This window comes from Schistocerca gregaria, chromosome 7 (assembly GCF_023897955.1).
Source record: "Schistocerca gregaria isolate iqSchGreg1 chromosome 7, iqSchGreg1.2, whole genome shotgun sequence".
In the NCBI taxonomy this organism is placed as follows: Eukaryota; Metazoa; Arthropoda; class Insecta; order Orthoptera; family Acrididae; genus Schistocerca; species Schistocerca gregaria.
This window is the reverse complement of record NC_064926.1, coordinates 345384743-345397850: the sequence shown is the minus strand read 5'-3', so window position 1 is coordinate 345397850 and position 13108 is coordinate 345384743. Positions and strand designations below refer to the sequence as shown.

The 13108-nt window shown below is 41.3% G+C and overlaps 1 protein-coding gene across 1 annotated transcript in view; it reads right to left on the bottom strand.

Annotated features, from left to right (window-relative positions):
* LOC126281579 (uncharacterized) overlaps nucleotides 1-13108 on the bottom strand; it is a 108855-nt gene that overhangs the window by 69400 nt on the left and 26347 nt on the right. Inside the window, exon 2 of the mRNA XM_049980661.1 lies at nucleotides 2994-3083. Coding sequence (XP_049836618.1) covers nucleotides 2994-3083 — 90 coding nt within the window. The remainder of the gene's footprint in view (nucleotides 1-2993; nucleotides 3084-13108) is intronic.

The window sequence follows — 13108 nt, the reverse complement described above, 5'->3', positions numbered from 1 at the left end:
CGACGCCAGTGAACCGGAAGTATACTTAATTTATTGTTCTGAAAAAATACTCATTATTTATACATCTGGTTGGTTACTTTATTGTTTTTCATGTATAATAATCTCATTACTATTTGAGGTAAAGGCAGTTGATTTAGTTATCTTTATATATATATATATATATATATATATATATATATATATATATATATATGTGTGTGTGTGTGTGTGTGTGTGTGTGAGAGATTTAGTAGAAGGATAAGTTAGTAAATATTTTCTGCTAATATCTTAAAATTACCCCTTGTACCTTACTTCTTCCTAACACTCACCGACTACCCCTTATCAGTGACAGTAGAGTTCAAATAGGCGGCTCACCAGGAAACGCCCAAAGTTATCAAGCCTATTTTCTTTTATTTTATTTCCGTAACAGCCGCAGCACCACTTAAACGTGGGGGACCACTTTTATTCCCTGGACTGTTTTTAACTCCCTGGATGACGTAAGCAGCACGATGGTGCCCCACCCTCGACCGCAGCCGAACAGGGTGTCTACTGAGTTGCAGCAACTACTCACGACCAGGACTTCGACTCCTCTAAGACTTCAAATCTGCTTCCAGCCCCACACAAGATCCACTGCTAATCTATTTCGACTATAACTGAAGCTGAGGTTCGGGCCTAAACGTATTTTTCGGTAAGAACATTGCTCGCTAAACTCAAGGCTAAAAGTTGGAGTCGCTTCCTGGCGAACAATTTTAATCTGTGAGGCATTTCAAGAAAACAGCGCAAACTCCACTGCACAATGACATATTCTTTATGAATATACCTGTGTCAGTTACAATTCCTCAAGTCCTATTGTATAGTGGGCGGTGTTTCTCAAGAAATTTCCTGAACTTGTCTATAAAACTGTAGGATGACTCTACCATCTCTAATCGGTCAGTTAGGTACCCATTTCTCTAGAGGCTCGTTGACTCTTCGTATCAGCTTACATAAATTTCTTGATTTCTTCACTGCCTGAATCAAATAATTCCATTTTTCTGTGAATTTTTCTGCTTGCTTTTCCAGCCCTTCATAAAGTGGTGCCCATTATTGCTACAACTCCACCGCGATCACTGATCCGAGTCTCTGTGTGAACACCCTCAAACTGCTCTGGTCTCTTTGTTGTCAATAAGTCCAATATATTTCCGTCATGGATAGCGTGTCGACCTATCTGCTCTAGGCACTTTTCAGAGAACGTTTTTATGAGTCTTTCAATGAAGTTTTCTCTCGTCTCCTACATAGGAACTAGCAATTCTCTCAATCAATTATGGGATTCGAATGAATCTTTCTCGCCTGGCAGATTAAAACTGTGTGCTGACCCCGAAGCTGAACCTTGCAAGTCCTTCCTTTCAAACGTCATAGAAGTTCTGCATACTTCGCAGGACTAGGCCTCCTGGAGGAAAGAAACTGTGGACATTTGCCATACAGTTTTAATATGCAAGTAGGTTTCAAAGCAGTGCAAAAAATACGACCGCAGAGTTCTTTCTGGTAACAATCCACTAGGTTGTGGCTAAGTTGTTTTTCAGCATTATAACTGTCCGTGTCTCGGACAGTGGTTTGAGAAGTATTGTAGTGAGTTCTTGGCGACCAAATTCGCCTGATGTACATCCAATGGAACCCACTGAGTAATCAGTTTATTTATTTACTTCCCCTCTTGCTATAATGTTTTTGATAATCACGTACCTTGCCTTACTTGTATGAACTGTTTTTTTTTTCTTTCTAAATTAACTGATATGCCGTTTACCATGAATCAGTCATTAATACTTTTGAATATTTCATTTATCGCCGATACTGTTGTTGCAGCTGTCTTGGTCACGACCATGATGGTTGCTTCAACAGGAAAAAGCACTATTTTTGCTTTATCAGTCTTAGATGGAAGAGCATTCATATATGATAAGAAGAGGAGAACAGGAGTGGTCTTAGAATTCCACCCCCTGGAAAGCCAGTAGTTATTTTTCCCCAATTAGAAAACGTTTACCATGAGAGCTGTATAAGCTAAGTAAAATGATATTTTGCTTCCTATTAGTTGAATTTGAAGTGATTCATTTTCTAGCAGTCTCCTTAGGTTTGTTGCCGGATCCTAAAATCAACCATAAACATTTATTTATAGAAAATCATTTCTTCTTGCCATCAGCTGCGCATGTTTTATTTATTCTTGAACGGTTTCGGTTATTTCGGTTATTTCAACCGCAAGAGAAATATAACATCTATTGGTTTAAAAATGCATGTTTCTCATAAAAACACTTTTTTTATAGCCAATGCAACAATGAAAAGACGTGGAATGCGACGTAATCAATTTTGACAATATCTTAAAAGACATAGGTAAATCGCACATGCAGTTCTGACGGATAAAAGACAACTTACTTCAGTTTTCAGCACATTGTCAAATTCAAGTTAGGTTGCATTCCGCTTTTCGTCATTGTTACATTGGGTATACTAAAGTCACTTCTATGAGAAACAAGCATTTGTAAACCAACAGCCGGCCGCGGTGGTCTCGCGGTTCTAGGTGCGCAGTCCGGAACCGTGGGACTGCTACGGTCGCAGGTTCGAATCCTGCTTCGGGCATGGATGTGTGTGATGTCCTTAGGTTAGTTAGGTTTAAGTAGTTCTAAGTTCTAGGGGACTAATGACCACAGCAGTTGAGTCCCATAGTGCTCAGAGCCATTTGAACCATTTTTTAAACCAACAACATATAAATTTTCTTCCAGTTGATGATAGTTGAAGTAACCAAAAACGGTCAAGAATAAATATGATATATAGAGATGATAGAAAATGAAAACTGCTTTCCTATCAATATCTCACAGCTGTGGTTTGTTACGACACAAATTTTTAATTATGTTAACTTCAAGTTTCTTTAAAATAATGTTGTGATTTCCACAATAAAATGTCTTAGACGCATCACCAAAAATTCCGGCAGGTGAAATCTTCCTGTTCCAGAAATGCGTACCTTGCACATTACAGTTGTCATAGAGGACACGTACCTGCTTCATGATTGATGAACTCGGATCGACCAATACGTGGGTGCGGGAAGAGGCTCGAGGTCTTTTTCAACTTGGATATTCCCTTATCGCCTGGAACACAAGAAAGCACGTGATCACTGGTACATACTGTCGTGCTCACACCGCAACTGAGCTGATTCGCCACAATGCACATGGTATGTTAGAATGGTTTCATTCAGCATGATATCCCCAGGAAATAAGAGGAGCAGCCAAAGGTCAAGAAGACAGTGATTCAACAGATAAAAGGTTACGCTGATATTTAAGTGAACACTTTGAGCTACTCGGTTAAAAATCATTTTGAAGCATACTGAAAAGTACATACAAAAGACAAAAGTACACACATGATATTAAGCGCTCTCTCTCTCTCTCTCTCTCTCTCTCACACACACACACACACACACACACACACACACACACACACACACACACACACACTTTTGAAAGCACAATTTAGTAATCATCTGTATCAGCATAAATAATTTTTTTCAACGTAAATATGTACCAAAATGAGATTACACAATGAAATAACCAAATTTCGGAAATTTATGCAAGTCTTATTATTTCGCAAGGAAAAAAATTACGCGTGTACGCTCAGAGGCGTTCAGAATCTCTCACCTCCATCCAGTAACACTAACCTTCTCATGGAAGGTGAACCAGTACTCCACCGATAAACGTTCAGAGATTGTTCAGGAATACCTTCTTGAGTTAATGATCCTTTTCCTTCGTGGGTGACCACAGTCACATAGAATTTTTGAAAGAAATTTCCGCCATTTGACTGTTAACTGTTCATTTATTTTACACAGTCATGATTTCGGATTTCTGAAGAGCATGTTGAAATGTTTTTCGACGATGACATGTAACAGACGAGTAACACATATTTCAACGGTAAAAATGCATTTGAGAATGGCTACAATGCCGCCATCTTGACTCTGTAAAATAAATGAACGATTAACAGTCAAACAGCGGAAATTTGTTTCAGAAAAAAAACACCTTAAGTATTTTGGTATCAGAGACCGACTGTCTCCGGAGGCTTGCAACAGTGTAACAAAGTTATTATGATTTATTTCAGGGCCTACGTTACGGAATGAAGAATTGTAGTACTCCGCTTGATAGATTAGCAGTACACAACACAAAGGAAGCAGCTACTCGGACAGCGGAGTACTTGTGGATTGCAGAAAGGGGTTTTGCTGGATAGGTAGAGTGTGGAGTCAAGCCACGTTCTCAATAAAGACACATGTGCTATCAAAATGTTATCAGTAAACTGTCGAAATATTCGTTATAAATTTCCTGAATTTTCTGCTCTCCAGGAAAGTTGTCACACTCAATTACTCGATAAAACCCGAAGTAGAAAGCTCTGAAATATTTAACTAGGCTTGGAACACGCATCGAACAGACAGATTGGATGCCATAAGAGAGAGAGTGTTCATTGCAGTCGGCAGAAGAATTGTGTCTATCGAGGTCGAAACTGAATCTGACTGAGAAGTTATCTAGAAGCGTTTAACAGACTGGTGAAATCAAGTTAGTTGTTGGATGTTTTCACCTCCCACGTGATTCCACTGCGACAGTTTTACAAGTAAAACTAATCGAAGAAAGCTATACTCAGACGAACGGAAATATCCAGATCACGCAATATTAGTTTGAGGGGACTTTAGTACAGCGAATATAGACTGGGAGGTCGGTGGATTCAGTGCAGGTTGTACAGACGGACAATCTTGTGAAGTACTTTTGAACACTGTCTTCTGAAAACTGTCTTGAGCAGCGGTCTACACACACAACAGAAATGTTTTAGACTTGTAGCTACGAACAAGCCTGACCTCATCGACGGCGTGAGTATCGATACAGAGATTAGTGATCATGATATCGTCACAGCGATTATGGCTACTAAAGTTAATAAATCCATCATTAAGGCTAGGAAAGAATTTATGCAAGAAAGAGCGTATAAGTAGCTGTTAGCACCCCACTCAAACAATGTAGAGGAATTATGGATAAAGCTGAAAAATATTGTAAATCCTGTGTGGATAATTTGGACCGAGTAGTGGATTAGGGGTAGAAAAGACCCACAACCGTTTAAAAACAAAATTAGGAAAAATTCCGAGGAAACACAGACTGTTTATTCTCGCTTTAGAAAAGAACTCGCAAATGACGACAGGCAAAAGCTATTAGAGATCCGTTCGTCTGTAAAAGGAACGATGCCCGAGGCATATGACCACTACCACGGTCACTCCCTAACCAAAAGATCTTGCCGACAACCAGAGTGACTTCTGGTTCTCGTGAAATCGCTAAGGAGGTCAAGTCTTCTATCCAGTCTGACATCGCAATACACGATTACAGAAGGGAAACTGAAGTTTTAAATTTCTCGTTTACGGAATCTTCCACGAAGGAATATCATAAAACATACCGTCGTTTGACCGTCGTACAAACTCTCGTATGGAGGACATAGTAATTGGGATTCGTGGTGTGGAGAAGCAACTGAAGCAATTGAAAACAAATAAGTCGCCAGGTCCGGATGGAACTCCAAGTCGATTTTACAGGGAATACTGTTCGGCTCCTTACTTAGCTTGCATTTATGGCGGATCTCTTGTCCAATGCAAAGTCGCGACTGGAAAAAAGGGCAGGCGACTCCTGTATATGTGAAGCGTAAAAGGACGGATCCGCAAATTACAGACCAATATCCTTAACCTAGGTTTGCTGCAGAATTCTTAAACATATTCTCAGTTCGAAAATAATAAATTTCATTGAGACAGAAAAACTGCTGCACTGTTTCAGAAAGCATCTCTCTTGACAAAACCCAGTTGCTCTTTTCTGACGTGATATTCTACATACCATGGACGGGGGACAATAGGCAGATTCCATAGTCCTAATTGCGGAAAAGCGTTAGACACGGTGTCCCACGGCAGACTGTTAACGAAAATACGAGCACACGGAATAGGTACCCAGATATGTGGCTGACTCGAATACTTCTCAAGTAAGAGACACAGTGCATTGTTTTCGGCTGCGAGTTTCACCAGAGACAAGGGTGTCATCGGGAGTGCCCGAAGCAAATGTGATACAGCTGTTCTTGTTCCGTTTACAGGACGAATCACCTAAAACGTGTACCGCAAATATTGTGGAAATTGAAAGTGCTACTAATGTGCGGTTTTTACAGAATGGATTAGTCAGAGATCGTATTGTTAGACAATCAGCAGATAGTAATGATACTTATAAAGTGCAAACATACTGTTTTTTTTAAGTGAAGCAATGCCTATCGGCGTTAATCAACTAAAAGTGAGGTTAATTAGAATGTCAGTTGTGTTTGTTCCAGCATTCTAGAACGAGTCGCTTACGAGCTATCGTATTTTGAAAAGTTCCTACAATGACACTTGTTCAATACCTGTGATAATACCCACTAAAGAACAATACAAGACTGTTAACTAGTTATTCAAAATGATCACCGGCAGAGGTAGAACACGCTTCCAGTCTGGTATGGAACGACTGCTGCACATGTGCCGTCGTTCTCGCACTAGAATCCTGTAAAAACACCACTCACGTTCTAATTTACCCTACCTTTTGTTTATAATGTAAATAGGCATTGTTCTATTTAAAAAGTTTATCTTAGTACAAAAATACACATTCTATCTATTATTACAATATATTTTTGGGTAATGATGTGATCTCCTGATTAGCAATCCGTTCTGTGAAAACCGCACATCAACAGCACTCTCGATTTCGGCGATATTTTTGCATAAGTTTCAGATGAGACACTCTGTATACATAAATGATCAGACGGACGGGTGAGCAGAAGCCTGCGGATGTCTGCTGAAGATGCTGTGTTGTACGGGAAGGTGGCGTCGCTGAGTGACCGTAGGAAGATACAAGATGACTTCGACAAAATTTCTAGTTGGTTTGATTAATGGCAGCTTGCTCTAAGTGTAGAAAAAAGTAAATTAATGCAGGTGAGTAGGATAAGAAATGTTCGTGTGATACTTCACATAGTAACGTCGATGAAATATCTGGGCGAAACTTTGCAAAGCCATACGGAATGGAACGAGCATACAAGGACTGCAGTAGGGAAGGCGTACGGTCTACCTCGGTTTTACAGGGGGGATTTTAGGAAAGTGTGGTTTATCTGTAAAGGACACCGAGTATAGAACATTAATGCGATCCATTCGTGAGTACCGCTGGAGTGTTTGGGTTCCGCATTAGGTCGGGCTAAAGGGAGACGTCGAAGCAACTCATTGGCGGGCTGCTAGATTTTTTACCGCTAGGTTCGATCAATACGTCAGTATTACGTAGTATCTTCGTAAAAAAATTGCGAATTCGTGGAAGGAAGATGGCGTTCTTCTCCCAGGACACTAATGAGAACATTCATAGAAGCAGTATTGGAAACTGACTACAGAACGAATCTGCTGTAGCCAACGTACATCTCGCTTAAGGACCCACGAAAACACAGTTAGGGAAATTAGAGCTCGTGCTTAGGCACACAGACAGTCGTTTCTCCCTTTCTCTATTCGCTAATGGAACAGGAAAGGAAATGGCTATTAATTGTACAAGGAACCCTCCGCCACGCTCCGGGCGGTGGCTTGCGAAGTGCGCATGCGGATGTAGATGTATTTAGTTTGTTATCCGACTTACCCCTCTTTCTCCAAGAAAATACTTTTAGAACAGGGGAAAAGCCTGTATGTAAGTACCGTCGACATTTGGAGTGTTTTCAGTGAAATACAGATACATAACTATTTGGGGCAGGAAACCAAATGGAATAAAATAACCCTAACGATCCGCTGGTGACCGTGGGTCCGTTATACCAAAGTATTCAGAATGTGTTTCTCAACAACCTCTGAGAGTTTGTCGGTGAAGTCCTGGTTCACCCTACATAAAGTGTGTCTCCTAACAGACAAATACTGCTCATCACGTCTTTCGTTGGACCTCCAGTGTCTACGGAAAACGTCGGTTTGTTTCCCGTTACCAACAAAACGAGTTTTTAAAGAGGAATTTTACTTGCTTATTCAATAGAGCGTCCCCAGATTAGTACAGTGCGACATTTGTTTCATCGATATGTTTTAACAGAGAGAGTAAAACATGAAGCATAAACGGCAATCCTACAGCGACTGTGCTTGGCGGTAACAGTCAGCGTGAGCCAGGGCAGTGCTGTCGCTCCTGTAGTACTGGCTATTCTGCCGCTGTCAACACGTACCTATAAAATAAGTATCGCATTGGACTAACCTGGGACCGCTCTATCGAACGGGGACGTAAATTTCCGCTTTAAAAATCATTTTGCTTGCAACGGGGAAGAAACCGACGTTTTCCGTCGGCACTGGGCGTCGCATGAAAGACGTGACGAGTAGTATCTATTTGGGCTGGGTCCAGCTACGAAATGTGAAAACGAAATTGCAAATATCTGCTGAAACACCGGGCAAAATGCGCCTGAGGCCTCTCTGGCTAGCCTGAAGGGGGAAACCAGATGACGCTATGGTTGGCCCGCTAGATGGCGATGCCATAGGTCAAAAGGATATCAACTGCGTTTTAAAATAGGAACCCCCATTTTTATTACATGTTCGTGTAGTACGTAAGGAAATATGAATCTTTTAGTTGGACCACTTTTTTCGCTTTGTGATAGATGCCGCTGTAATAGTCACAAACATATGACTCACAATTTTAGACGAACATTTGGTAACAGGTAGGTTTTTTAAATAAAAATACAGAACATAGGTACGTTTGGACATTTTATTTCGGTTGTTCCAATGTGATACATGTACCTTTGTGAACTTATCATTTCTGAGAACGCATGCTGTTACAGCGTGATTACCTGTAAATACCACATTAATGCAATAAATGCTCAAAATGATGTCATCAACCTCAATATACGTCTAACGACATTCTTCTCAACAGCGAGTAGTCCGCCTTCCATAATTTTCGCACAAGCATTGTCAATGCGCTGACTCATATTGTCAGGCGTTTTCGGTGGATCACGATAGAAAATATCCTTCAACTTTCCCCACAGAAATAAATCCGGGTATGGTGCTTTGACGACAAATCCACCTGCCATGAAATATGCTATTCAATACCGCTTCAACCGCACTCGAGCTATATGCCAGACATCCATCATGTTGGAAGTACATCGCCATTCTGTCATGCAGTGAAACATCTTGTAGAAACATCGGTAGGAAATCAGAATACATTGCACCAATTAGATTGCCATCGATAAAATGGGGGCCAATTCTCCTTTCTCCCATAATGCCGCACCATACATTAGCCCGCCAAGGTCGCTGATGTTCCACTTGTCGCAGCCATCGTGGATTTTCCGGTGTCCAATAGTGCATATTATGCCTGTTTACGTTACCACTGTTGATGAATGACGCTTTGTCGCTAAAGAGAACGCCTAGAAAAAAACTGTCATCGTCCCGTAATGTCTCTTGTCCCCAGTGGCAGAACTGTACACGACGTTCAAATTCGTCGCCATGCAATTCCTGGTGCATAGAAATATGGTACGGGTGCAATCGATGTTAATGTAGCATTCTCAACACTGACGTTATTGAGATTCCCGATTCTCGCGCAATTTGTCTGCTATTGATGTGCGGATTAGCCGCGACAGCACCTAAAACACCTACTTGGGCTTCACCATTTGTTGCAGGTCGTGGTTGACGTTTCACATGTGGCTGAACACTCCCTGTTTCTTCAAATAACGTAACTATCCAGCGAAGGGTCGGTAACTTGTAAGATGTCGTCCAGGATACCGAGTCGCATACATAGCATTTTGATCACAATAGCCATACATCAACACCATATCGAGCTTTTCCGCAATTGGTAAACGGTCCATTTAACACGGGTAATGTAACACGAAGCAAATACCGTCCGCAATGGAGCAATGTTACGTGATACCAAGCACTTATACGTTTGTGACTATTAAAGCGCCATCTATCACAAAGCGAAAAAAGTGGTTCAACTACAACATTCATATTTCTTTACATACTACGCGAATATGTAATAAAAAATGGGGGTTCCTACTTTGAAAAACGCAGTTGATGTCCGTTTGACCTATGACAGCGCCATGTGCGGGCGTGCCATAGCGTCATCTGGTTTCCCCTTCAAGCTAGACGAGTTTCGTTCTTTGTAGTTTTTTCGTTTGTTACTTATTTCGGGAGATATTTGGCCCGGTCTCTATCAATGGACCACCCTGTATACAGAGTCATCGGAAATTGTTTGAAAAACTTTCATGGGTATTGCAGGGTAAGCTGCCCTCAGAAATAATTGTGAATAAAAAAATTCGATGCGTAGCACCGCTTTTGAGTTAATTAGCATTGAAGTTAGCTAATCGGACAGCTGCAAACACAAATTCTAGAGGCTCGCCAAATGTGTTCTGGCCTTTGGCTTCCTAGTTCGAACAAAGGAGCGATACAAAAATTGGGTGAAAGAGAAAACTGGATTCAGCAGTCAGCCACAAACCTAAACTCTATTTTTTTTTACTGCATAACTAGATTACAGCTATTGAATAGCTATCTTCAGTGCGTTTAAATCTAGTCATATAGATTCCTCGGGCTTTTGAAAACATGATATTATGCGACTTTAGGACGTATATGGCCAGCTCAGAATCTGGAAATAAGATGCTGTCAAGTTGAGCCCTCCTCTGTTCTCGGGAACAGTGTTCGACCTCTCTCGGGTTAAACGCACATTTTATCAGCCACACCTCAGTAATAATTTTCGAGAAGAAGGGTCGCAGTAGAACATTTTGAATACGTTCACTAATCGAGCTTGCTCTTGTTGCTAGCTTCTTTGAGAACTAATCGTGATAATATATGTAATACTAAATGGATATCGTTACATTTTTAAATTGTCTCTTCTTCCTAGCTTCTCTGAAATTGGATCACGGTAAAATATATCATACCCAACATGATGATGTTTATTTGTTAATGGAGTATTAAAATAGATGTACTTACGTAAGGAAATGACAAAATGAATCTCTTATTGTTGTACTAATATTCTGTAGAAGTATCCGCCCATTTAAGAGATTGTCAGTGTATGCTGTAAGAACTGATGTGCTCATTCTGCGTCTGACGGGGGTCCTCAAACTCTTTTTTGTCTGTTTCGACTTTAATGCAGAAAAAATTTATTTTCGATGTTACAAAGGAGTTGCTTTTATTTTAAAAGTGCCATTTTCGCACCGAATCGTTATCTATACCATTAAGATATCAGTAACGGTTGTAGAATTCGTCAAAAGTGCTGGTGAACCAATAGGAAGCTTTGCACCCTTACACAGAAAGGCGAAATTTGCCTTGCGTTACAGTCGGGAAAGGAATTTTAAGCCTCTAGCCGAACACCGAAATATTATGGATCAATGGGTTGTGCCTTGTGGAACGCAAAGCGAGGCCGACCTCGTTCCATTAAGGTCAGCATTTGTTGCGAAACTTGAACACGCCAGAGCTTCGCAACGTTCTTTGTTTCTGGCAACGAGATGTGGCTGGAAGACAAAGAGCGCTGCAGTCGAAAGATTGCTGGTGCGCTTTCAGCGTTACTTTAGCCCTGCAGTTTACATCGCCAAGGGGACTATTGCTATGAAATCGCTACTTGTAACGTTTCTGCTGTGCACGCCTTCAACCAGCATCAGTAGCACTCTTGAGAGAAATATCGGCACTCGCCGTTCAAAGCTGATGATGTCCATTAGAAAGCATGTTGCAGATTTACCAACACGATCATACACTGATTGTTCCGTGCGTTGCCGTCGGAAATTTATCTGCTCGAAACGCTCTCCGTTTGCCAGTAAATTTCCTGAACTCGTTAGGAGTTTTGCGCGTAACACATATTTGAAACTATTGCATCGCCGTTTATCAGCTTTCTAAGTTATCCATGTGACTGCAGGATTGTCTCCCAGAACATTAATATGTACAGGACTGCTTGGTCGCAACACTGCCTCCCTCATAACACAAGAACAGAGGTCCAACGATATCCGGAACTATTTGTATTCCCCAGATCTCGAGCTTCACCATTTGTGTTTAACGATTTTTGTTACGCCTGAGACGTGTCTGGTAGACGGTAAGTGCTCCTTGAAGAAGCAGATATTTTCCTATCTGTCAGTGTGATGGACTTATGAGACTCAGAATACTGCGGGAATCATTTACGTCTACAAGTGTATGGTGAAGACGATCCTGGGTATTGGGGGTGGAAAAAAATATGGGAACACCATAAAAGTAACACATTACTATGCCTAATATGGTGTAGGAAAACCGTTGGCATTCAAAACAGGTACCAGTGGGCTCGGGGTAGGTAAATACAGGCCCTCTATGCTTTTCAAAGTAATCTTATATCATTCTTCCTGCAGAATTTCAGGTAATGAAAATGGAAGTGGATAGCGATCACGAACACTGCACTCCAAAATTAATCACAAAGGTTGAATAAAACTGAGATATGGTGAATGTGGTGGCCTCACAAAATCAGTCTTGGACGATGTGAGCTGTGCGAACAGGGGTACTGTGGTTTTGGAAAGCTACATCACCACTGGAAAACAAATTTTATACCAAAGATGAGCCTGATAAGTCAAAATGATCACAAAAGGCTTGGCATTAATATGACCTTGCAGAGAGCCCATGGGGCCCATGGAATACCACGATATGGCTGCCCAAATCATCAGGAAACCGCCACCATTTTTCACTCTTCGGACGTAAAGTCGGCCAGAACTTGAAAAGGGGGTGAAACGAGTCTTATCCGACCAAATTACTTTCTTCCATTACTCTATAGTCCAGGTTTTACGGGTTCGGCACCACCATTTTCAGGTACGGGTATTTGTATCACTGACATGTTGTTTTGTAATTCCAGTTCGCCCTGCGATTCGCTGCTTTTGGACCTCCCTTTCCTTTGTTTTCGTGCTGACAGGGTTCGCAAATGTGACATTCGGTTCTGCAGCGACTTTTGTAACTCTGTTCTTCTTAATTTTCGTCACAGTCCTGTTCAATGACCGTCCGTCACGGTCACTCAGCACGCAGTTTCATCCGCGTTGTGACGTAGCGGTAGATGTTTTCCCACTTCCTTACGTGCAGTAAGTCTTCGATACGGTGCCTATTTAAAACACCAAACACTTCGGCTACCTTTCTTACGGAAGCACGCACAATAGGACCACCATGAATTTGCCC